General features: G+C 35.5%; 1 protein-coding gene across 1 annotated transcript; it reads left to right on the top strand.

Moving 5' to 3' along the window:
• Positions 1-7280: 7280 nt before the first annotated feature.
• Positions 7281-18568, top strand: LOC131054816 (uncharacterized). Its single transcript, XM_057989425.2, has 3 exons — positions 7281-8091; positions 11072-11202; positions 17142-18568. Exons 1-3 carry the CDS (start codon positions 7861-7863, stop codon positions 18037-18039), a joined length of 1260 nt encoding a protein of 419 aa, XP_057845408.2. The 5' UTR covers positions 7281-7860; the 3' UTR covers positions 18040-18568.
• The last annotated feature ends 8420 nt before the right edge of the window (positions 18569-26988 follow it).

Here is a 26988-nt window from a genome sequence, read left to right as displayed (position 1 = left end):
GTCCTAATAAAGGTATTTTATGGCAGTTAAATTATGGGATCAATAATTAAATTATAGGGTAGGACGAAGCTTAAATAGAATTAAAATGATCTAGGAGAAAGCACAGTAAAGTATAGGCCTAAATACAATGTGAAATTGTAAAGGGACACTACAACACTCTTGACCAAAACATGTACCTTAGATTGAACAACAATATTAGCAATAACTTTTGATGGCTAGGTGACCTTCTACAACCATGCTGGTAGGGGGAATTATATGTATCCATTAAGGTGAGTAGGTGGATAATGCCATTTCATTTGACACCATAAACTTGTTTGAACTTACTTTTCATCCTTATCATAAACTCCATTCTATTGAATTTTGAGCCTCCATGATGCATGAACCATGCATGTTTGTTGAAGCACCTTAAAACTTTGTTAGGCCAATGAACACAAGACTCCTCCTCTATACATTAAAAAGTTTCAAAATTCCTATTGAGCAGTGACAAGGTTATGAAAACCTTCTTGAGAATTGATAGAGGTTTCCAAACCTCAACAAAAGGCTAATAAAAAATATATTTAGAGTCAATTTTGTATTTTTGTAACTTAGATGGTTGACTAAAGTGAAAATGAAGAGCAACATGGGAGCTCAACGAGGCCAATGAAGGCTAAAACATGAGTCCCAATTGAAGGTATGATGTTTTATGTGGCACTTGGTCTCTTATGCCATGGCTAGAGGTGTTATATTAATCATGTATGACATGTAGGTGGGTTGGTGTATTCTTGCAATGGCATGTTAGTGATGGTCTTCATTGTGCCTTGAACTTGTGTTTTTCCATGGCCTTTGCATCACCTCATCCTTGTGCGTATACAAGTTGTCCCTTATTATTCCTTAGCCTATCTACCCCCACTTTATGTGGATGGTATATATATATTTAGATTATTTTCAAAAGGTTTACCTACCTATAAAACACTATTCATTTCACCTACAAGGTCCTTTTGCGTGGTTCTTGATCTCCAAGAATTTCCTTTATGCATGTAATCATACTTTCTTCACCATTTAATGGTAAACCCTTACCTCCTTGAAGGTCAATGTATGGATCTACAATGACAGGGTACATGGTTAAAATATTTGTCTTGAACATTATGTGTGGTCATGGGAGGACTATTTATTTGTTTTATTCTTCATGAAATTGTTGATGTATAACAAGCTAGATTTCATAGGTGGTAATGCACCTAGTGGTTTTTGATGCAATTTTCATAGTTACATACATAATTGGGCATCATTACTCATTTTATAGTTACAAGAGCAAGGCCCAAGTATCCTTAAAATGTAGATTTTATGCAATGTTAGAGAAATTTCTCCCTCTAGGAAATTTGTATTTTGAAAGTGTGTTGTATGAACCTTATGGTTAACTCAAGGATGATTTGACATAAATTTGAATCTTCCTCCAAGATCCACAATATAAAAATGCTATATATTTGTTGTTGGGAAAGGGAAATTGGTTGATTGTTGACATGTTTGCATAATAGGGAAGTAGATATTTGTCTTAGTGTATTGTTATATGTTAAAAGCTTGGTATTGAACACAAATGTTTTATTTTCACTATCTAAATGTACCTCATCAAGGAATGAAGTAATGTGCAATTTGTAACTATTTGAATGCCTCCTTAAAAAAATGTATTATTTTGAGCATCTCATTGATCAAATTAGTCATATTTGTTGATCTATATGTTGTATTAGCTTATCAACTATAAGGTTGTAAAGTTCCTTGAAAAAGATTTTGTAAGGTATCATATCAAAACTATACAAAAAGTTTTTAAGTTTGTTTTTGGATTACTAAGATACACTCAACTACTTATTCTATGAGATTATCTACCTGCGATACATATATTTATAGATTATAATTAAGTGTAAGGTTGTGAATTATAGTTTTTATCATCTTCTTTAAGGTGTCATCTTGTGGCTTGGTCATATGTTGTCTCTTGGTCTTGAAATCTAGACTTTGTTGCCATGTAATCTATAAAGGCACCCATTTTATATATGTTCAACATACTATAATCTCACCACTTTTAAAAATAATAAAACATCAGTCCTTAATAACATTAGCAGTAGTAGATTATTTAGACACCGTGATTTCATTTCCACCCCCCCCCCCGAAAAAAAAGTGTTTCATACATATTTCTCATAGTGGCATATGGATTGTTGTTTATATTGCATTCGCTTATGAAGTAAAGATTAACATTGAAAATGTCTAGGGGTTAATAAGAACACACACTTACTCTCTACATAGTTTATGTATCATGCTCATAGAAGTGCACAATCCTCATTCCCAATAATCTAGCACATAGGTATTTAGTGATAGTTAAATAGGAGTTGCTTAAGCATTATGCATGGTTTGTATTAATTTTTATTTCATCATAATTTGTTTTTAGTTCTTTGAAGATAAACACCTTATGGAACACCCCTAGGCCTAGCATAACTTAGTAGGAGTATATCTATCTTTGTCAAGTGGTACATTGTTGTCCCAACTTGATCATAAGTTGTGAATTGTTGCCATAATTTGGACAACCCTAACAATTATGCATAATTTATCTTTAAGGATTTGGGAATCCACACTCTATAAATCAACATGCTATTCTAGGTTTTTCTTGTATGATTTGACATGGATATATAATATCCTCAAGTACAACACATTACATGAATCTCCATAAATGTGCATTAAGGTAGCTCATAATGCCTAATAGGGAGAAGTTGGTAAGATTTAATTTAGATTTTGAGATTTAAGGTTTGTAATTTAGATTTACATGTAGAAGTGACTTAGGTCACCTATGAATTTGAATCAAGATGAAAAATGAGATATCTATAGATTAAAAGTGGTTTTTGGGGATGAATTTTAGAATAAGCCAAGATAAGATTATTGTTGGTGTAAATAATTATTCATCTTGGATATTATTACACTTTACTTAAGTTTACTTAGGTACATGCATTTAATAGTAGTTTGGGTATGAGACACTTGGGTGTTTGTGCCACATTGGGATAGTGTGTGTAGGAGAATTTCCACCTTTTATGGTGTTGATCTTATCTTCTTGTTACATTCCACCTCATGTGAAATATTTTATTGTTTCTCCTACCTACCCACACCTATTTCCTACCTACCCTTGTTTCTTATTGAGCCACATGTCATGTTTGTGTGCTCACATATCCATATAGCCTTGCCGATATAAGCAGGCTCATCTACATTGTATGGAAATTAATTGAACAATTTTTGATGATCCAGTTGATCAATATTTTCATCTTGATAGAATACAGTTTATTACTATAATCTATTTTATTCTCTTTTATTTGTGCTTTCCATTGCCTATCGATCTTAGCAAAATCTCACATGGTATCAGTGCTGTTCCATGTCTCACATGGTATTAGAATCATTAGAGTGTCATTGGTTTGCCAATTGAGAGAAATTTGGGGTTTGCATTTTGGAGCTTTCTATTGCAGGTTTTTTTTGGAGCTTGTTGGGTCAAATCTGAGGTCACCATTGGATTGAGGAGGTCCAAGAAAGTTAGTTTTGCCTTTTGTTTCATCCAAATCGGACTTCGGAGGCAAATCTAGAGGCATTTGAAGTTTGAAGCTACGACGGAAATTTTCCAGAAATTATAATTTTGCAGACAATTTTTAAATAGTGATATCTCACTCATCCGGATTCCTTTTTTCAAGCAATTTTTTCTTTTTTTGGGGTATAATTTCGCGATCTGTACAGTGGTGCAGGAGTGTTCTGTTTTTTAGATACAAGTTTTTCAGAAATCATGAAATCTCGATTTTTACAACTTTGGAGGCTTCATTTGGGCTCATATGGACTCCTTTTCAGGTGCCATTTTTTTGAGAGTGCATAATTTTTTGTCTACTTTCATAATATGCCAATAGTTTGTAGTGATTGTGAGTAGAAATTGTACTTTCAGTATTTAGTCATTTTTTGGCCTATTTGGTTCTTGTATTTTGCTTGGATCTCAGTTTAGATCACTAGCATTATTTGTTGAAGTCTCTTATATCTCATTTTGAGAAGTTGCAATCATTGAAATTAGAAGTCCGCTTTGCCATTATTTGCAAGTGCCAACATGATCTTTTTATGGGGGGTTAGTTGTTCATTTATATCTCTTGGTGAAATTCCATTCAAAGGCATCTTCATCTGCAGTATTCTACAGGGCTTCTTTGTTGGTGGCATCATTTTCATATTTCCACATTTGAATATTTTATCATGATGTATGCTCTTGCTTGAGCAATGTTGTACTCGCACTATCATAAAGAGCCACACCTCTTTGTATCTTATCATTATTGACTATTTGATGTAATCCTCTTGTACACATAGATTAAGAATATCTTGTGAGACTTGGTGCATAGCTCCAGTTGAGACTTAGATTGTACACATTTGAGCATGGATCCCGTGAGACTTATATTGTACCAGTATTTATTCCATTTACAAGTATCCAGATGATGCTCAAAGCAGGTTGTCTCCATGCCTGATCTTCTTTTTGTTGCAGCGAGTGATTCATCGTCATCGACTTGGTACCTAGTTTTGTCACACTTTGACATTATTGGTGCAATATTGGCTCTCTTTCTTTCTTATGGGGAGGTATTTTGGTCAACATCATTGGACCATCTTTGCAGGAGATTCGACATTGAGGGAGGGTTTCATGGTCTCTTCTTCTCTCTTATGGGGGGGACATATTTTGTTCTTCTCATTCATCATTGAGAGCATTGTGTGCTTTCATCATCTCTGTTTTGGGGGAGGTTTTTTTCCCATTCTATTTTTCTCTCTTTCTCTGTTTATGGGAGATTGCATTTGCATTTGTACATGGGTACCTAACATGGCCTTGTAGCCGGGACTCATCTTGCATTGCTTAGTTGCATTGTAGACTTTAGTGCATTCCCCTAAGTTGCACTTAAGGGGGGGGTGTTGGTGTAAATAATTATTCATCTTGGATATTATTACACTTTACTTAAGTTTACTTAGGTACATGCATTTAATAGTAGTTTGGGTATGAGACACTTGAGTGTTTGTGCCACATTGAGATAGTGTGTGTAGGAGAATTTCCACCTTTTATGGTGTTGATCTTATCTCGTTGTTACATTCCACCTCATGTGGAATATTTTATTGTTTCTCCTACCTACCCACACCTATTTCCTACCTACCCTTATTTCTTATTGAGCAACATGTCATGTTTGTGTGCTCACATATCCATATAGCCTTGCCTATATAAGCAGGCTCATCTACATTGCTTGTACGGACACAACGACAACACTTGATGATCTAGCTGATCAATATTTGCATCTTGATAGAATATAGTTTATTCCTATCATCTATTTTGTCTCTCTTATTTGTGCTTTCCATTGCCTCTTGATCTTGGCAAAATCTCACAATTATGAACTATTTTAACCCAACAATATGCCACTTACAAAATTGTTACAAGATAAAAAATACTCTGATCAAAATGGGCTCAAATATAAGAAAAAGAGACATATTTTTAATTTCAATTCACTTATTTTTAGCACTCTGATTTTAGTAGTATGTGTTTAATTCATTACTTCCATCGAACATGTTTGATTTTCAATTTAGCATACCTTAAAGTAGACTAAATCCCACTAGGAGAAATCTATTACCTTCAATACTCAAGACCATATTCTAGATTGCCTTGAACATTACCTAGAATGATAAGAATTAAATGATGAGCACATAAAATCACTACAACCACCTCATCATTGAGTTGACACATAATAATTCCAAGTATGAAGAAGTTGGTAAGGTTTAATTTAGATTTTGAGATTTAAAAGTTCAAGATTTAGATCTACATGTGTAGAAGTACTTTGGCTCAATTACACATCCACAAATTTGAATTGAGATGACAAATAAGAGATTTTTATATCATAATTGATTCTTGAGGATGGATTTTGACGAGAATAGACTAAAATTAGATCATGAACCAATTTTTATCTGTGAATATGTCACTTGTAAAATTATTATTACAATGAGAGGCGTAACTCTACAATGGCACCACCGTTCACATATGTATAAGAAAAACTAAATATAAGATGCTTACGTCATTGTCTTATCTTGTGAAACAACAAGTTTCTATTTCAAACAAAAATCACATAAGTTTGTTTCTATATTCATATGATATATGTTCTTACAAATTCTTAAAAATGTTTTATTTATAAATATGCAATTTCTAAATCCACCAATTCTTTAAACCATATTTTTTTCGCAAAATTATTTTAATCAAACTAAACAACTAGACATTGAAACTTTAAGAAACTTATAGCAATTTATAAAATTTTATTCATTTATATATATGCAATTTCTAAATACACCAATTCTTTAAACCATGTTTTTTTAATAGATATTGTATGTTTAGGATTTTTCAAACCATTTAGATTTACAATTCTCTATATAAGATTTTGCATTAAAATTATTTTAATCAAACTAAAGAACTAGACATTGGAACTTTAAGAAACTTATAGCAATTAATAAAATTTTAGAAAGGTACAACAATTAAGAAACTCATAGTGATTTAGAAATTTTTTTATCATTCTTTTTTGTTTTTACAAAAAATATATATAATATTTATACTTAATTTATTCATATATATGAATGTATTTTGAAATTTGATATCTCTTCACATATATTACATAATTTTTTTAAAATATTGGTTCTCAATCATTTTTCATCATATTTGTATTGAGGTTGGGACTACCATGTAGATTTAATGAAATCAATGTGATTTCCCATAATATACAACAAATAATAAGCTAAATAATATATATTTTTTAAATATCAACATTTTTTAAATAAATTTTATTTATAATATATATATACTAATTACATAAAAATAGATAGTCTAATTAAAATAGATCCAAATATAAAAAAAGATCTACACATTTTTTTAATAAAACCCATAAAATAAAACCAACTTTGAACATAGAGTCAAATCCTAAGAATACAAGTACATAATTTCCACTACCAAACCGAGAAAATTAATGGTATAAACAAAATATTTCAAAGAATGAGTTGTCCATCCTTTCACATCTACCAGAGGACAAAATGTGGTGAGTGATTTTTAATCTACCCAGGGAGTTGGATGGATCTGCACTTACCTTTTAAAACGTGTCACAAGAATTTTTTTTCATGGATCTTCAGTTTAAAGACAGAACTAATTATTGAAGTCAACAAGAAGACACCTTTGTGGGTAACCTCGAGAAAAACAAATAAAATCCGAAAAGAAGAACCCTAAAACTCCGAATATAAATATGTGAAACTTCTCCGTCAAGCCCGGCGTTGAGGATGGAAAAGCATGATCAGGCTGTCCACCGACACGCAGCCAGATTTAGAGAGAATTTGGAGTCCACGTTATCCCTAATTTTATTAGTTTAACGGTTTAATGCGCGTCGGCTATGGTAAACAAACAAATTTTATACATTTTTACTCTGGACGAATTCGAAATGTCAACTTTTTCTCCAGCATATAAGCCAGGACTCGGCCTGCCCCGCTTACTTTTTCTCTAACTAGTATATGCGGAAATTGGGTACACCTGTCATTAGTATTTCCACTAGGTTCTACCGGTCCAAATAGGGAAGAAACCCACTGATCGGAGCCTACGTATGAAGGATCAAACAAATCGAAAGTTGCAGGTGCCGATCCGTCTTTCGATCGCCGCCTTTGGTGACGAATTTGATGCACATTTGAGGAAATTAGACATAGTTAGGGTTTTTGCCCATTTTGGACCCCAATTTCGTTGATTCGAATTGTAGCAGATTGGGACCAGAAGAATGGTATTTTGTAGGTTTGCTTTGTGGGATATAAGATGAGGAGGAAATTAGGCATGAGGGTCTGATGGGGCATGGGGGGCACTCGTTTCTTTTTGATGATATGCTGGCTCGTTTGGAGGCTGAGAGAAGAATGGATCTAGGGTTTTCTGTTACTCCAACGAGATCTGAAGCCACTTCTTCTTCTGAAACGTCACCATCACCAACTGCAGGAGGAGCTTCAAATAATAACTATATTGAGCACACTGTGTCAAAGTTGGATACCTTGGCGGGCATTGCCATTAAGTATGGAGTCGAGGTACAAGTTCTCATATCTATTGGATGTTCTAAATTTTTGTGAATCACCCATGTTCAGTATATTTCAAGAGTTAAATGACCTAATTGACTACTTCTCAAATTTTCACCGGCACGATTAACTCGAAAAGGATTTTTTCACAAAATTTTCTACCCATTTCACAAAATTTTCATTGTAAATACTTGGAACTGCGTCGGCAGTCTTTTGAGAGGTGGAATTTTGAGTTGGGATAATTTTCTACAGAAAACCGTTATCATTTACAATATATTGTAGACAAAATAAATAAGTTACATTAACAACATGTGTGACCATTATAATAATCTCTCTATCTCTCATCAGATTGTTAGCATTTAAACACATTTTTTCGTATTTTTTTGAAATGGCAAAATTTACCCCCTTCAGCATTCTAATAAAACAATATATCCTTAAAACCTTCCTCATCAGATTTTTCTAGAGTGGTGTTTCCTTCGCACTAGGGCAAGGTACGACATCTCTGGTTTTTGTGGTGTTTTTTAGGATGTGGTACTGGTAATAGAGTTGTAAGTACTGGCGGGTTGGAGTGAAAATGAGTCTCCTGTAGCTAAGGGCAACTTTATTAATAAGCTTTTAACACAATGAATCCCACCAGCTGATCAGCACTGAGCAGTGTTCTCAAATTAAAAGTTTCAAATCTGGTATCTTCCTACTATGTCAGACATTTTGGTGGTTCAGTGAGTGGAGACGGTGTGAGGGAGAATGCACAAAATGTTTTAGGGATGAAATGGTTAAAGAATGTGTATTTTAAGTATTTTTTGTTCGTCACCAGATAAGAACCATAAGCTACAAAACATGAAAGAACTGAGATACGAGGGTTCGCATTTTTATGAAGTATGATCTGATGCTTGCTGATCAAGATGGCACTTTACTTCCTTGGGCAAGTTTTGCCCAACATGTGTTCGAAGTCTGTCATAAAGTACAAACATGAACAAATAGGCCAGAAATAATCAACATTGGATTTGAATGTCCAGTTGGAGTCCAGATATACCATAAACCATGTTGGCTGAAATGTGGAAATCTCAAAATATTATGAAGGTATGAAGGTTATTTGTGTTATTCTTATGCATTAAAACTCCTAAATGCTGATCAAAGGATTATATCTATTCTGTAACAGTTGAAATAACAAGTTTGTTTTTAAATGCTATGGTCCTGTGACGTGAGCTATGATCTAATCATTACATGGCACACGAAGCTATAAATACCTCAATAGTAATTTGTCAGCAAATTAATATTTGGACTCAGAGGGCTTGTCTTTTCAGCATATAATATTTACACAGGGTTTCATAGGCAACTAGTTCACTTTAAATATGCCAAAAGCAATACATCATAATACAGTATATTGTAACTATTATTGCAAAGATTATAACAGTAAGGAAAATAAAATGCAAACCAAAAGTGGCATGGCTTGCATTTGTTCTCATAAGCAATAACAGATATAGTTACAGATTTTGATCAAACCTGGGTCAGGTTCACTGTGCCTGCAACAATGACAGGGTGGTTGTATACGTTTGGCCGAGTCTTCTCACAATTTGTAGAATCACTCTTTCAAAGTTCTCACAGATGGGATCACTCTTGGGAGCAAAACTGCGTTTTGAAAATGATGTATTAAGCATGGGTTTTCTTATTTATAAAAATATTCAAATGGGTAAAGGTGCAGCTAATTTTTTCTCTGAGTAACTTATTATTCATGACTAGCATAAAGGTTTGTTTATGTTACTTGTTGTTGGAAAAAACAGAAGTAGTTCATGCTACCATATTCAATCAGTTGGATCCGAAATTGCAACGAATCACGATCGCACTTCATGACTGCACAAAGGGACCAAATAAATACTTCTTTAAGGGCACTGTAGATCTTTCATCATTAGTATTAAATATTCCATACCATACCACGCTTTTGCAATGATGCTCTAATGTATTTATTAATCAGTAAGCCCTGTATGTGGCCATTGCTAAGGTATTTGATATATTGAGTTTGAATCAATAAATATACTCATATGGAAGCATTTAATTTTGATTTTATCATAAGTATCAAAGTAACGTAACAGGTCGTTTATGAGTTTTTTTGCTTTTTTTGATGGTATGTGGTGAAAAGCTATGCCTCTTCTTTTGGTGAAGCTTGGTAGTTACTACACTAATATTGAAGGATGAATGTCAATGCAATTGTACCTTTTTGGTACATTTCACTTCATGTTATGGAATTGGCAATGCATTCTGGGCTGACAATTCTTCTGTGTGGTTTGGAAATACTTTCACAACCTTTTTTAACAATCTGAAATTGCAGAGGAAAATTGTAGCCTACAAAATGTTAGGGTACTTAATATTCTGAAGTTCTGGCCCAATTAAACATTGAGTTATTTGCACAGATATTGCGTTCATCACAGATTTCAAAGTTGTTGATGCAAGAGCCTTTTTCTTAGTTTTTTGGTATTTTGATGAAATTTCCACATGTGACTGTTACTGTATATGGAAATGCTAGCAGTCTCTTAAGGAAACGTGTGGCCGGCCCTTGCATTTCTCTTGAAATTTAGGTGGTGTTGTTTCATGCTGGAGATGTAGCTGCAGTTTGAAAACTAAAATGCATTACCATATTCCATAACACCTTCGCTTCCTTGGCCTTTTTTGTTGGATCAATTTAGTGGTAATAATGGATATGGTTTATGAGGTTTATGAGGTTCAAAATTAAGATTTATTAATTACTATATTATTGTGGAGATCCTGTTTGATGGTAATGCATTTGAGATAATTATTTCACCAAAGATGGTTCAATTGTTTTATATGAACTGCTAGGTTGTAAATCAGTTCAATTTCCTTGAAAATTTAATTTTTTTCTTTCTTTGTTAATGTCAATATGTAATTGTTGCGATGAGTTTGGCACCACATGCTTATTGTTTTGTCTTGAACTACTACTAGAGTATGGTAAAAAATTTAATTTATTGTCTGGATACAGGTATCAGACATAAAACGAATGAATGGATTGATGACAGATCTTCAAATGTTTGCTCACAAAACTTTGCACATACCTCTTCCTGGAAGGCACCCTCCTTCAGCTGCTTTATCAAATAATGCCAAAACACCCAGGTATACATCAATTTTGACTTTGATGAAGGCCCCTAATTTGGATCAAACTTTTATTAGTTTTTGCTTTCTGGGCCAGCTATGGGTGATTGATAATGCAATATGTTGCTTCTCAAAAAATATGTTAAAAGTGTTCATGATAGCAAGTTTTGTTCTTATCTGAAGGTGCTCAATCAGAGATTTACCAAGGGGAATGCTTTTTTAGCACCTCTGGTATGTATTTCTTTGGATGCATGAAACTACTAGATGCATTTTTTTGATACATTGGTATGTATTAGTTTGAGTGTATGAATTATATTTGTAGAAGTGTGTCACATTCCTTGCATGATCTTACTACATGACATATTTGGTCTATGTTTTTCCATTTTTAAGATTCTAGTGGCAAAATGCACAGTTGAAAAAACATAAACTTGAATTAAACTTTGAAAATTTTCTTTTTCATCCCAATTGTTAGCTTGCCATTCTTTGTAGCCAGAGAGGTCATTTGAATTATAATTTGCCTCATATTTATTTAAATCAAGGTACATAAGCCTTTGTCTCTTTCTCATATCCATTGTTTCCTTTACGGTCTATTTGTCTTCATTGTAATCAAAGATTTTAAATTGAGACTGGGCACTATGAATGAGTTGTGTTATATTTGTTGAGTTTGCGTAGGTGGCTGGTACTTCCATGCATTGTAGCAGTGACATGTCTAGTTTGAAAGCTTGCAATTATGATTCTGTTTGCATTTCTGTCAGCTGATCCTTCTCTAATGGTCAATTTACACATGAACTGGACTACCTGTTATAAGCTAATAGTAACAATGCTACAATTTTGATGACTAAAGCATGTGCATACGGTGCCTCCAAACTTGGCTAATGATAATTGTAACACTCTCAACAGTAAGGGACATAATTACCTTTTAGTTTTTAGTTTTTTCTTGATGCATTTTCCTTTTTATTGAACAATGCTACTGTAATTCCATTAGAGAACTTTGTTCCCCAAATTATGTTGTATATCTACTCTAGAATCAATCTAGTGGAAGGGATCCAGGATAGGAATAAATTATGCAATTTGAAATTCGTTCCACAATACCCCCAAATGTTCTTGATCAACATGTAGTGGGTGCAAACGTTATAGAATTTTTTTTAAGAGTCAGATAGAATGCAAGAACGTGAATTGCTGGTCTAAGCTTTTATGCTATTCTTAGGTTATCAAGATATCAACTGAGTACTTCTTGCTTTATTTTTTTTGTCCTCCCAATTGTTCATTTAAAGGGGAAATTTTACCTTGGCATTTGAGACGGGATATTTTTAGCATATTCTCAGGTCACATGGATCTTTCCTTAAAGCTTTTAAGTCCTTCGAATGTAAAACATTCTCAAGTGATGCGATAGGAGATCTTTCTAGCATATTCCAAGGTCATGTGGATCTTTCCTATCAAATCTTTCAATCTAAAGATGCCACATTCCTATTAATAATTCTTTTTTAATGATGTTGGCCATGGTAATCGTTGCTGCCAAATGTTATGGTTTGGTATTTTTAACAATTTGCTTGTGCTCTTAATATTTAATGTTTTTGGCTAGATGCTTGTTGCTCTGCTAAAATTAATGTTACACAAAGCTACGAACATGGGATAAAAATTTCAAGTAATCTTTGGGAGGAGGCAAGCATTAAAAATTAATGATTAAATGCTGAGATACCGGGTTCTCCTCTGGACCCCCCTGGTTCGGGTTCTGGTTCGAACTGGTTCGTGGTTCTGGGCCTGGTTCGACTGGGTTCGACCAGGGTTCTTAAAACCCAGAGGTGGTTCGTCCTGGGTCGAACCAAAGAGAACCACAGAGAACCCAATGCGAACCCGGGCGTCTAGGCCGCCCAAAAAGTGATTTTTTATGCCAAATTTAATTTTTTTTCAATTCCGCCTAGGTGGTTCGTCCTCTTTTTGCTGTTTGTACAAAATTTTCCATCAGTCATGTGTATCTACGCATGGCACACATGCGATAATACCTCAACTTTCACCAATGGCAGCACCTATTCCACAAACTTAAACCTAGTTATGAACGATCTGTATCTTAATGCACCTAAAAATTCAGGGTTTAACACTTCTTCCCATGGCCAATCTCCCAGTAAGGTCTACAGTCTGCTCCAGTGCACTGGAACTATATCAGCAGATAGATGCTCAAAATGTGCAGTGGAAGCAAATAAAATTATAAAACCCTTCACGACCTTTGCCCCAACGACATAGGTGGGAAAATATGGTTAGATGACTGTTTCATGTGTTAGTTTTGTGACTGAGACCAGCAATCAGACTTTCAGTCTTTAATTATTTGTTAACATTAAGTAAATTATAAGCAAGTAAATGAAAGAGAGAAAGCAAATGCACAAGAGACCAACACAATTACCCTGGGAAAACCTCCAAGGAGGAAAAACCCAGCACTAAAGACCCACAGGTCAGATTGTGTATTTAATCTTGAATTGTAACAATACAATACTTAGCTCCAGTCATGTGACTCAGATCTGGAATCTTCAACCTCTTATCAGATCTGCACTTCTGAACTCACCAAGTCTGCTCTTTAATGCACTCTCTAACAGAAATTAGGAACACCAAAATAGCTTTGTCTTCCTTGAATAAGTTCGCCCAGTTCTCTTCTTAATTTCGCACACCAAGGAGCAGAAGAATTTTGCTGATTGCATGAATGAATGATTGAATTGATCTTGGCAAATGATCTTTATTTATATGAGCAGATAACCTTCAAGTCGGGGCCTTAATTAGATAATTATGTTTGGTGCCAAAATAGTTTTTGATGTGGCGCGTCATTATAGGGCTGGCTCTACACGTTAACCTTGGGAAAGGGGAGGCCCAGCCCTTTAGGAGCAACATCTGAACCCCCTTTCCTAGTTACAAACGATATCATGCACTATCACAATTCTAATTTCATTTCAAGACTAGATGCTAACAGAATTCTCTTGATGAACATGATGGATATTACTAAAAAGTAGAGATGCTTTCGAGAACTCAACCAGCAGCCTTCTGTCAAATCTGTCTGAGAAAGCTTACATCCCTGCAAATAAGCGTTTTGCTGCTGGAACAGCCAAATATAATGCTAGTGGAACATTATATGGTTTAGTTAAGTGTTGGAGAGATATATCAGTACAAGATTGCAGAACATGTTTGGCTAGAGCAAGAGCAAATCTGAGCAATTGTTGTTCTACAAAACAAGGAGCCCAGTTTCTGAGCGCGAGCTGCAGGGCAAGATAAGAGATATACCCAATTGAAACCTACTATTGAGATAGGGATACTTGAATACTTTGTCATTTTGATATTAAACTTGATGTATATGATGCTATTATGGTATGATCATGATGCTATGATTACAAGTTTATGTTTGTTTTGTTGTTTATATGATGCTATGTGACATGCTAATCTTAATTCATGCTTATAGGCTGCACAAATATTAATGTATATATATATATATATATATAAAATTTACATGTTTTTGTACTAAGGAACCCAAACGAACCCAAACCCCTTTTCAAAATTTTGCCGTACCGGCGTACCAGTTCTTCGAACCCGAACCGGCAAGCTAGATTAAATGCCAGTAAATATTAAATACAGCATAGAAAAATCCAAGGTTACCAGGAGACAGGGGTACTTGGAGACTGGTACGACTAATTTTCAAAAATAAGAGATGAGGGTACTTGGAGACGCCAATTTTTTTTAATAAATAATATTTAATAATTTCCAAAACATATCATGACAGAGAACTTTGAAAACAAGAACAGTGGTAAAGTTTAACATTAACTTTAAAATTGAACAAAAATTGAAATTAAAATTGCTTATATTGCTGATACCTTAGCCAGTCTAAATTGTTTAGTGAAAGTAAGCTGATATAGATGTTGAGCACACTCAATAATGTCTGCTAAATAGTAAAGGCAATTTCTCTTTAGACTATTACAATGACAAGAAATCAGTCCTCTCAAAAAGTCTACACTGTCAATAGATCCAATCGCTATAATTTTGCATGGATTTTTATCTCCCTGTGAAACAGTTTCCTTATTAGTCATTTCCCTATGACTTCGCCTTGCTGCAAGCTTATCTCGTTTGTTTGCTTTTTTTTGCCTTTTTACTGATTTTGCCCTAAGTTATCTAGGAGGAGATGTCAATTTTTGGTCAGGAGACTTTGGAGATGACAGGAGACGGTAGCCAAAAGCACCTTATGCGTCAAGAAGTTTCCGGAGAAGTATCCGGTACCGGAGATGTGTCTCCAGAACGTCTCCGGTACCGGTATGGGTCTCCAGGGGTAGGAGATGGGTCTCCTGGTAACTATGGAAAAAACATAACTTACTATAATAAAATATAAAAAAAATTTCTAATTACATTGAGCTCTAATTCTAAATTCAATCGCAACTTTTGACATAAATAAAAAATTCTCATTGGATAAAGTCAAAATAGATGTAAATCGTCTGACTACAAATGAAAATTGACATTCACAAAACTGAAATTTGAAACAGTAATTCCAGCAACAATTTTGAAGACCGATATTATGTAGGATATCCAATAAAGTTATGTATAATAAAAAAGGGAAAATCCTAGACATCAAATTAGTAAGTATGATCTACGCAAAAAAAGCTGAATAGTAAAAATGAAAAAAAAAACAAATAAAGCATAGAGCAAGCCTAGCTAATGGCCTATCTTCTGTGAAACTTCTATTGCTCTGACCTTGGTTTTGTGGGCGTGGAAGTTGCTGCAGGGGTCAAGTATTATATGTATCAATAATATCATCACCCTTGGGATTCCTTGGCAGATTCAACACACTTGGATGCACCACAACTCATCTTTGTAGAAGCAGCTCCTGAATCTTCATCACCTCTTCTTCGGTCTAAATCTTGTCAATGGGACAACTAGAATTAGGCTTATTAAAATACCATTCTAAGTTCAGTGCATAGGCTGCTATGTGTAAGGGGGTGTTAATATAATCCCACATACATTGAAGTATGTAATTCAATTATAATCCTCTCATGTTTAATTGTAGTTTGATATCTCATGAATCACATGCTCCTTGCTTCAACATGTTTATCGAAATGTTTCATGTTTCTCCAAGCAAGAGAAAATGTTTCTGCATAATGGGTCATCTAACCATGAGGTCGGTGATTGTGACCTGGATCAATCTCTTATCACAATTGTACTCTGCAACTAATGTTGTACCTCAAGCAACTTCTCAATGAAGAGGAATTAGCTGGCATGATTAGTATGAGCATGCTGAAGGGATTCCTCTTGGTGTAGGACCTATATATGTTTAAGGATGTATGGTGGTTGTAGAGAAATATCTGTATATATAAACACAATTAATTATTATTTCTTAAAGTGTATAACATGTGCGGCTTTAATAAGGGCAGTTCCTCTTGTGCAATTATGTTAGGTTGATAGACTAGAATGATGCATTTAAAAGGCTCTACAGACCAATTTGATTTGATGGATGTTAAAAGTCATCATCAACAATGATCTCAATCTTCAATCACTACATAAAAAACATATAACTATTAACATTTTGTTATTCCTGTTGGGAGTAACAATGAAAACAAAACCAAAAAGCAAACGGATGACAATGGTTGACTTTTGTCAGCCAAGTTATAGTGTTCTGAAAGGCTTGCTAGGCTTCATTCGATGAGCATTCTAAATTTAAGCAATTGAAGAGATTGTATCCAATTTCATAATAGAAGAAACTCTTTTTTGCTTTTAAAATATTTCCTATTTGATAATTTGCTTGGTATTCTTGATGTTGGCTTTGATGGAGTACAGTCCACTGAAAATACAACAATAATTGTGATTTTTCTATGATCAAATCATTGGATAATTAATTGGTTTTCTTTATGCAATTACAGTAGTATATACTCAAGTCATTTGAACCAGACTTTACTCCCATCTCGGGATTCTTTTAATCATGTGATTGGATTTCTGTGCAGTTCTGTTCCTTCTGGGCGACCACCACGCTATGGAATTCATGCATCTTATTGTAATAGTATTCCCGACATCTATGTGCCTGAGCCAAAGAAATCTGACAAAAAGTCAGTTTCTGTTGCAATGAGTCTCTTAAGGGGTTATTATGGGCTTTCACCAGGTCAGAGAAAGGGTAATGAAGGAACGGAGATGTCTGTATACAAAACAGACAATAAATATTGCATGGAGGGTGAACCATCCACTCCACCTCAAACATATGCAAATGATGGATCCAAAGATGTAAATAGGATTTTTAAGACTTCCTACGATGAAGATCTATTGATGAAGTTTGAGGTAGATTTTACAGGTGAAGATTCAACAAGAAGTAAAACAAATGGCATCCATAATATGGGATTTGTTGCGGATGCAGGTTACAATGAAACTGAAAAAACAAATGAAAGCTCAGTAAGGAGGCGGTCTAAGGGTGATGGGACGGACTATTCATTAGGTTCAACAGAAAGTGTACTCAAGCAGGAAGCCGGTTTAACTGGGAGAGGTGGGAAAGGTCTGTCTTTAAGACCCAAATCTGGTGGTAAAGTATCTCTTGCAAGTGATACAACTGGTGCCACTGATCATCCATTCATGGTCAGTGACCCTCATATGGCTGATGCTTTTGTTGTTGGGGTTGGTTCACTGAAGGGGTTTGGGGATAGTCCGGGGAATGGTAAGGCTGGGCAAGATTTGATGTCCAAGGTGAGGAGATCATCAAGCACCCCAAGTTTGCAAGATTCTGGAAAGATATCTCCATCAAGGTCGAGCACTAGGTGGGTAGCGGGCGAATTGACATCTGCTGTGGCCAAACCACTTTTTGAAGCTATACCGAGACCATCAAATGGGAGGTGGAACAAAGCAGCTCTGGATTAATTTAATTGAATTTTTCTATATAGCATCTGCCTGCTAAAGCAGTGGATGAGGTTGAACATTGATGATGTCCGGAGATTGTTCTGCAGTATTTTGGTAATTCCTGGGTCTAGATTGGAAAAGTCATTTATTTCATCCAATTTAATTTCCTTCTTTGCAATAGACGCATGCTTCCACGTGTGGCTCTTGGTTATATCACATGCAACATGATAGTGGACCCAAGGAGGCAATCGCATCTCCATTCTTGTTAAGCAAGGGGGCAGACATGTCACCTTGTATTTTACTATTCAATAAAACTATACTCTTCCCTGTGGCGGCTTATGAGTTGCCGTCAACACTAAAGAAGAAATTTACTATGTTGACCAAATTATGTGTACAGGGTCATCTTCGCAAAAGATACGGCTGGGGAGAAAATTTGTTTCTATAATTTATTGCTGGAGAGAAAATTTGTTGCTATCCATGGCATGAAGATCTGTTATATTATTCAAGAAATACTTTTTCAATGCTATAAATTCATTTATTCAAGAGTTAATGGGTCTTTGGATTTTGGCATAAATGGGTAACGGTATTCTTAATGTGGACAAGGGCTCGCGTGCTTACTGCTATTGTGCCTTTGGGTGCTTATGTTACCCCAAAACTTCCAAGGATAAATGCTCGGAAGGAACAAATTAGCATTCCAAGGGCAACCTACTGAAGTTTGCAATCTTTAAATTTTCTGTAGTTAATAGAACTGGATTAGATCGGTCGAGGGCCTGTCTCAAGTGAGCAACCATTTAATTGCAGAATAGATTCCAAGAGTACATCAGAAAAGAATGTGAAGGTATAATATGTATTTGGCAAAGACTCAGATGGTTTAACCATTTATCTTTTGTGTTATAATACTATAATTTTTTTAATACACTAAACGATAAACTAGTTTAAAGAATGGTTTTGCAAAACATTTTTCTGACAAATAAATTTGATTAAATCATCATACATACATGAGGCCCTACAAGCCAAATCCTAGGTTGGGATGCATATACAATTTACTTGTGTATATTTTAGTCTTGTCTAGTTTTAAGTGTAAGTATATAGTTGGGTTTTAGCTCGATGAAATTTGTTTCCCCTAACCGAGTAGTATATTATTTTTCGGTATGTTTGCTCCTTTTCCTTGTCTTTGGAATGGACAATAGTTTTGGAGTTCATTGGCGGTCCATAGCAAATTTTTTATCCGTGAGTCAAATGGTTCATCTAGTGATGAGGTGTGTGGTCAAGGTCCAAAATCTAGTGATGAGGTGTGTGGTCAAGGTCCAAAGTTATTTGTTGAGACTTGGAAAATGTGTTCTGCAACGAAACATGTGCTGCACTTTTAATGAAATCTAGAGAAACTTGATAAGTTTCTTGGTTCCAAGACCTTTGTATACCACTTGAGCCATATGAACTTTTGAAATGGTATGATGCATTATGGTTGAACTTTTCTAATCCAAGTATGTTAAAATAATTGTTTTAATCACAATCTTGCTAAGACGTTAATTGAACCTCCTCCATGAAACCCTATGTCTATGGTCACCAAGTTAGACTCTTAAACCTCTGTACAAATAACCAGAGCAAATTTTTTTATCCGTGAGTCAAATGGTTCATCTGGTGATGAGGTGTGCAAGGTCCAAGGTCTTTTTTGTTGAGCTTAGGAAAATGTGTTCCGCAACGAAAGCATGTGCTGCACTTTTAATGACATCTAGAGGAACTTGATAAATTTCTTGGTTCCAAGATCTTTGTATATGACATAAATGGTATGATGCATTGTTGTTGATATAGATGTGCAAAAGTTTGTACTTTAACTCGGGGGAAAGTGTACTGTTTTCCAATCCAAGTACGTTAAAATTATTTTTTTCATCAGTCTTGCTTAGACATTAATTAAACCCCCCTCCATGAAACCCTATGTCTATGGTCACCAAGTTAGATTCTTAAACCACTGTACAAATATCCAGATAGTGCCTAGGTGATGACGATCGTTGTATAGCTAACACACAAGCAAAGAGACTGTAAAACAGTCTTTTGTTGCTTTGGCGACTTGTGCAAAACATTTGACGAAGATGCTGGCTTCATATTTGAAGGCTTGAACTCTAGGATTCTATAAAAGGTTTTGTCATCAAAGTTAGGGATTTAATATTAGGGAGTTTGACAAGTCATACAACTTGTTATTAGTTAAAAGGTATGCTTAATTGTCTAGACTATACAACTTGTAATGAAAAAGTGTTTCGTACTTTCACGTGCTCATTTTAGCATCAGCATAGAATTAGGAAAGCTCCCTTTCACAAATTTGGGTTCTATCTTGATGAATTACACAAGTTTCTCAGTTGACATTTTGTGATTATTTTTTGTTTGTTTGTTCAATTGAGGTTTTTTTGTGTGTTAGTAATGGGGTCCTCATCCCTTACAACTAGTGGGGTTATCGATCGTCTTTGAAGCTTGGTTTTTGTGAATATTACTGGTATTGAGATCCTCATGCCTCATTTTGTGCTTCCTTCTGTTGTATGACATACACTTTCATCTCCTCAATTTGTTGCTCTTGTAGCTTGAACACTTGTCCTCAAAGGCAGCTATTTGTTGTTTTTCTTTATAGTCCACCTATATCACTCATCCACCTACAACAAACTACTATTAGAGTGAGAATATCACTTTAACACATCCAAAGGTAGTAAGATGTCCTTCTAGAGAATTAAACCTTGGTCTCAAAGATAAGAACTAAGTGGTCCTACCAATCGATCGTGAACCCTTTTGATCAATTGAGGTTGTATTTTGTAAAATTGTTTTGATTAGATAAAGTGGGAAGGGTTTCAACCCGTTAAAAAAACAACTATCAAGGCAAGAAGGACAAATCTCAGGAGTGGTGAGATTAAGAAAATTAAACCAAACAAACAAAGCTTTTGAGTGGAGCTAAGAATTGGCTAAAAACAAGGGTTTTGACCCTAGATGGAAACTTCTCTTTCTTAATGCAAGAAAGAGAGGAGAGGTAACTTGACCCTTGTTGTTTATAAATTACAATCCAAGCAATACTATCATTTGAGATACCACAAGGAGGGGGAAGAGGCTTAGAATTGTCTACGTAGAAATCAAATTGCATCTAACAAGACAATTATTTTGTATTTATTAAATAAATTAAAAATCATAATACAATAGTGTTTTGATTTTTAATTTAATTAATAAATACAAAATAACTCTCTTGTCAAGTGCAATTTGATCTTGCATAGGCATTGCCAAGAAGCCCCCCCAAGAGGACAAACATTAATTAGATGAAAGGGGGAACAACATGAAGAGAGGGTCAAGGTGACCAATGTCCACCAAAGAAGAACAAATCAAAGTAGAAATCGCCGAAGAAATAAGAAGAGAACACTCAAAAAGGAGGATCCACAATAGGGTCCTCAGGACATGACACGACCACCCCAGAAGCTAAGCACTCATCAAAGCCCTTAGAGTAGTCATCCTCTAAAGAGATAGGATCCCCAATAGTCAAGTGATCAACAATGGCATTCTTCCACCAAGTTGCAAGACCCTTTCAGTGTTTTCGAGAACAATCCTAAGCCAAGTGACCAATAGTGAAGCAATATCGACATCAGAAAGGGGTGCCTTCATAATCCAAAGGCTGATACCCATCCATTAGAACTATGTCTCCATGAAGAGGCATGGAGAGGTCAACATGCATCAAAAAGAAAGCAAAGGTAGAATGCTCTAAGTGTGAAGTGGACTCATCAACCTTCAAGAACCGACCAATAAAATTTCCACTGGTTTCATAACAAGACCCCTCCTAGAATTGAAGGGGAAGATTAGGAAGTTGCACCCACACCAGATGCACATCTAATGGTTCAAAAAGGGGGTTGAAAGTTTTAATCCAAGGCTTGAGAGAGAGAGAGAATGCTCTCCATAAACCCACAACTGGCCCAAAATCAAATTCTTGACCTCCAAAGAAGCAAAAGAAGCAATGAAGAAGCCTTTAGCACATGGGTAAAGTTCAATCTTACCAATCCCAAGGGAATCCTAAATCCAAAATGGCCAAAGACCAAAGAAGGTAATCCTTGGCAATTTCATTCTTCACTACATCTTGACCATAGACTACCATGGCGGGGAGGGTTGGTACAAGGAAGTGCACAAGATTTACTATGGGGAAGATGAATAACAATAGACCCAACAACTTGAGAAAAACTCTAAGCAACCCTTCTAGAAGCCATAGGACCAGAAGATCTATTGGCCCCAACCCCAAAAGGACCAACACACCTAGTGATAGGCAAAAAAGGCACTGAGACTAAAGACAACGAGAGCCCAACAACACCAATAGGCACCCCCACTTGAGAAGACTTTGCAGTAAGGGGAGGGTCAATCAAACTACCATTGTCAAAGACGAGGGGCATGACATAACCTTGGACGAGGTAATGAGGAGAGAACCCAACGCCCACCACTAGGTTGCAAGAAGCAACATTGATCCAGCAAGGGGCAAAACCGACAAAGGGCACAACGACAATGGGGTTCAAATGGAGCATCAATGCAAATGGGTGCAAAGCTGATGAGAGAAATTGTACACTAGAATCAATTGATTTGTGAATATTTAATTTTGAGGCTCCCTCTATAAATTGCATACTAGAATCAATATATATGCCATGGGACGTACAATTCCATACATTGTTCACTAAAAATTAAGAAGTAGCATATTCACCATCAAACTTAATTACAAGAATTGAACCTTGGTCTCTGAGATAAGAACTAATCGGTCCTATCAATTGACCACAAACCTTTTGACCAATTGAAGCTATAAACCAATTGACCAAAAATCCCGTGACCAAGTCAAATTATATTTTTTATTAAAATTATTTTTTAATTAATTAGTGAAGAATTTAATTTTGAGGCTCCCTCTCTATAAGTTGTCCACTATGAACCGGTATGTATACCATAGGACTTACTAATTCCAAACATCATTCACTAAGAATTAACATATTCACCATCAATTAAGTACAAGAATATTGTTATACTACATTCCAATATGGAAATGTTATTTTGGAAATTCAAATCTAAACTTTCAGATTAAAAAACCAAACGACTTCTATTTGGACATAGTCCCTTTGACTTCTATAAAATTATATTACTCCAAAGTTAGGATGGTGTTATTATTTGGCCTAACTACTTTTCCTCATTTGTGAAAGAGGCCTTGGGTTCATCATAGTTAGATTTGCTCACTATATTCGTTGAGGGTAGAGATGAAAAAAACCACATTCCATATTCTAATTGACATTGTTTATATACCTTAATATGGTTGGATTTGGAAGAGGATAATGAGAAATGTTATGATGGCCACTAATTGACTTAAGAGATAATAATGAAAAATAGAATAATATAATATATCTATCTACATAGAGAAATGATGATAAATAAACAAAGTGCTTAGGTGAACTCAAATAACTAGAGCATTGACAATGTGGATTAATCCCATAAATTATAGTTTGAAGTGAATCCATTTCTACACTAGATTTTTGAGCCACATTAATATTTGTGTATGGTTTGAATATGGAAAATGTTAGAGTAATCGAGTCTTTACTTGATTAATTAAATAACATTTGTTTAATTATTTAAGTTCCCTTTATCTCTTTTACACTTAAGCTAACTTTAGGTGCATAATAATTAATTCTTTTATTAATTATTATGTGCAAGCCTAGGTTTTCATTTTTAGGGTTTCTTGACCTATTAGAGGTTTATTCTTTTCATTGTACTGTAAGGATTATCACACTACACATTTTGTGAATATTGAGCTCTCATCTTTTGAGCATATTTTCTGTGTATTTGTTTTTCTGTTATTGCTTCCTTGCTTCTCCTTGTAATAGGTTATTCAGCTCGCAGAGATCATTTGGGCTCCTGTGGTGTTGTATTTCTCAACTCTCATATGGTACCAGAGCTTCAGATCTGCAACTATCTGTTCTTGTTTTGAGAATTTTTTTGCATTGGAAGCAGATTTGGGGTTTCAGGAAGTTTTTTATGCACCTAGGGATAGGCCTTTTTTTATGAGCACTTTGGGCCTAAATGGACCTCACCATCGTGCTCAGAAGGCCCAAAAACCCATATGGTCATATAAAACTTGATCATTTTTGGCTCCTGAGCCTCTAGGAGTATTTTTTTCTCCAGTACTAGGCCGTACGACTCTGACACGTAGTTCGAGATTTTTTTTTTTTTAAAAGAAAGTCTTTTTATGGCATGCAGGCCGAATGATTTTTTGATATAAAAAATAAAAAAAATAATTAAAATCGACATGTTTTATAAAAAAAACTCCAAAATCTATTTTTTGGGGCTCCCCACGGTATGTAGGGTACCATGGGCCCCCCTGACATGCTGCAGGCCTCGCCGCTGTTGTCAGTGTCGGCCCCCACCGGCCCCACTGCTTCCTCGCGACCGCTTCTCCTTCGGCTACCGCCGACCTTCCCTGCTTGCGCTTGCTGGAAACAGCCTTGTGCCCGCCGGAAACCCTCCCCCCGACCACCCCCTGCGCCATCCGTTCCCACCGACCACCACGGCTCCTCTGCTAGAAACTGCAACTCCACCACTGTGCCACCCGCCTGCCATCGTAGCGCCGCCCATGGGCCACCTCCGTCCGACCCTACCCTCGTTGCACCTCCCTCTTGCTTCTTTTAGGGGGGTTTGGTTTTTTTGCCATAACTTGGGCAAACGGAGTCGTTTTTTCGAAAACAAATAGGCATCGGAAAGATGGTTTTCGAAAACGAATAGGCATCGGAAAGATGGTTCCGAGCTGGACCTCGTGGTGTTGGAATTTTTTTCCAATTTTGCCGTTTGATTGTACTTTTTCCCAGTCAAAGTGGGCTCTCTTTTTTGCACTTTCGGGGCCGTAGAATGAGCATTTGAACTCTATTTTTCGAGAAATTTATATCGTTGGAAATCTTGTTCTGTGTACTTTCCAACCATATGGGGTTTCTTTCTAGATTCTACTCTAGGAATATTTTATTCAATTTTTTGCTTTTCAGCACTTTAGTAGATATCTTGGTTGTTTCAGGTCTTGGGATCTCTTCGCTGAATAGGATGTCTCAGTTTTGGTTGTTCTTTCTATTTCCAGTCTTCTTATCATTGTAGCTTCTTTTATGCAAACACACTGAGATAAAGTGCAATCATGCATTTTTATTTGGGATCTTGCACATCTTGTGCCTTATTGTACATGCACTACTTATAAAGTGCCATGAGGGGGTTGATGTTTGCCTTTTGTTTGCCATCTACCTTTGTCCAGTGAGTGTTCCTTCCACGACATTTGCCTCATGCTGTGTGTCAAGTGAGTGTTCCTTCCACGACATTGTGTACCTGGCCCTCTCCCTTTTCAGTATTATGGGGAGGTTTGTCTTGTTGGTTCTAATCTTTCCGTGGTTCGATTGATCAACTCTTCAGGCTTTGGTTTCTCATGCCATTTGTATCTTTGAATTCAGTTGTTTGCCTTTGTTTGCCTTTTGATTCGAGTAGTGTCATTTGAGGGCACTCATACAGATTACTGTCTTCTCTACTTGGTCATGTTCTATTTCAGTGGAGGTTCTTCAGATCAACAGTTATTCTTCGACAGTGTTTGCAGGTTCTTCATGCTTCAGTGATTCTTTTGATCTTCTCTTGTTCCTATCTTTTTGGAACATTTTTGTTTGGAGGCTTTTTCAATCCTTCTTCTTGCCTTTTCCATCTCTGTTTGTAGTAGAGTTTTTTTTCCCACGTGGTTTTCTCTATTTCTCCGGCTCATAGAGATTTGGTTGTATTTGGGTACTTGATCAGGCCTTGTTGCCGAGACCCATCTTTCTTGCTTTCAGTAGCTGTTCTAGGTTTTAGTTTCTCCCTAAGTCTAGCTTAAGGGGGTGTGTTAGAGTAATCGGGTCTTTACTTGATTAGTTAAACAACATTTGTTTAATTATTTAAGTTCCCTTTATCTCTTTTACACTTAAGCTAATTTTAGGTGCATAATAATTAATTCTTTTATTAATTATTATGTGCAAGCCTAGGTTTTCCTTTTTAGGGTTTCTTGACCTATTAGAGGTTTATTCTTTTCATTGTCTTGTAAGGATTATCACACTACATATTTTGTGAATATTGAGCTCTCATCTTTTGAGCATATTTTATGTGTATTTATTTTTCTGTTATTGCTTCCTTGCTTCTCCTTGTAACAAGTTATTTAGCTTGCAGAGATCATTTGGGCTCCTGTGGTGTTGTATTTCTCAACTCTCACAGAAAACATTGTATGAGGAGGAATAAGAGGTTGAGTGCCTTTCCATCATTAACAAGACAATACAATACAATTATTCACTTTACAAGAGGTTAAGATGGGTACAAGAAAGGGTTGCCACATGGTTGAACTATTTGTAGAATTCCTATAATGGGGGAGGAATATCCTTCCCTAACATCAAGAAAATATCCAACATGGGCATCCAAGGGAATGAACTACTAACCTAGCATTACCTCTTTTTGAAAGTGGAGATGCTAATAGTCCTTCCAATTATAGGATGGCCATCATGATCAGTTCTTTGTTTGCAAATTTGTTTGGAAGCATGATTGAATACATAATTAACAAGTGGACAAAAGAAAATTGTAAGATTGCAAAAGGGCAACTAGGTTATAGACCAAAAGACTCAATAATAGATCATAGAATTACTTTGAGGCATACAATTGAAAAAGTTTTAAATAAAAAATAGGCAGCTTGTTGTTTGTTTTGTTGACTTCAAGAAAGCTTTTGACATACTTCATAGGAATAAGTTATCATGTAGAGTGAAGGATCTTGACATCCTAGGGTTGTACAAAGCAGTTGTTGATAGGCTATATGAAAAGGTTCACGTAAAACTTATAACTTAGGTAGGCCTTTTAGAAATTTTTAAGAGTAACATCAAAGTTAAGCAAGGATTTCATTTATCCAAAACTCTTTTTGGTTTAATATTAACAAACTTCAAGAATGGTTAAATA

The sequence above is a fragment of the Cryptomeria japonica genome, chromosome 6 (genome assembly GCF_030272615.1).
Source record: "Cryptomeria japonica chromosome 6, Sugi_1.0, whole genome shotgun sequence".
NCBI classification, from domain to species: Eukaryota; Viridiplantae; Streptophyta; class Pinopsida; order Cupressales; family Cupressaceae; genus Cryptomeria; species Cryptomeria japonica.
The sequence above is the reverse complement of the archived record's forward strand: the minus strand, read 5'-3'. Positions and strand labels throughout refer to the sequence as shown.

What these genes read in the sequence shown, in the direction of transcription:
- LOC131054816 (XM_057989425.2), top strand. Translation starts at nt 7,861, where the DNA reads ATGGGGCATGGGGGGCACTCGTTTCTTTTTGATGATATGCTGGCTCGT. An exon ending in CCATTAAGTATGGAGTCGAG is followed by an intron (nt 8,092 to 11,071) that starts GTACAAGTTCTC and finishes GTCTGGATACAG; the next exon opens with GTATCAGACATAAAACGAAT. An exon ending in AATAATGCCAAAACACCCAG is followed by an intron (nt 11,203 to 17,141) that starts GTATACATCAAT and finishes ATTTCTGTGCAG; the next exon opens with TTCTGTTCCTTCTGGGCGAC.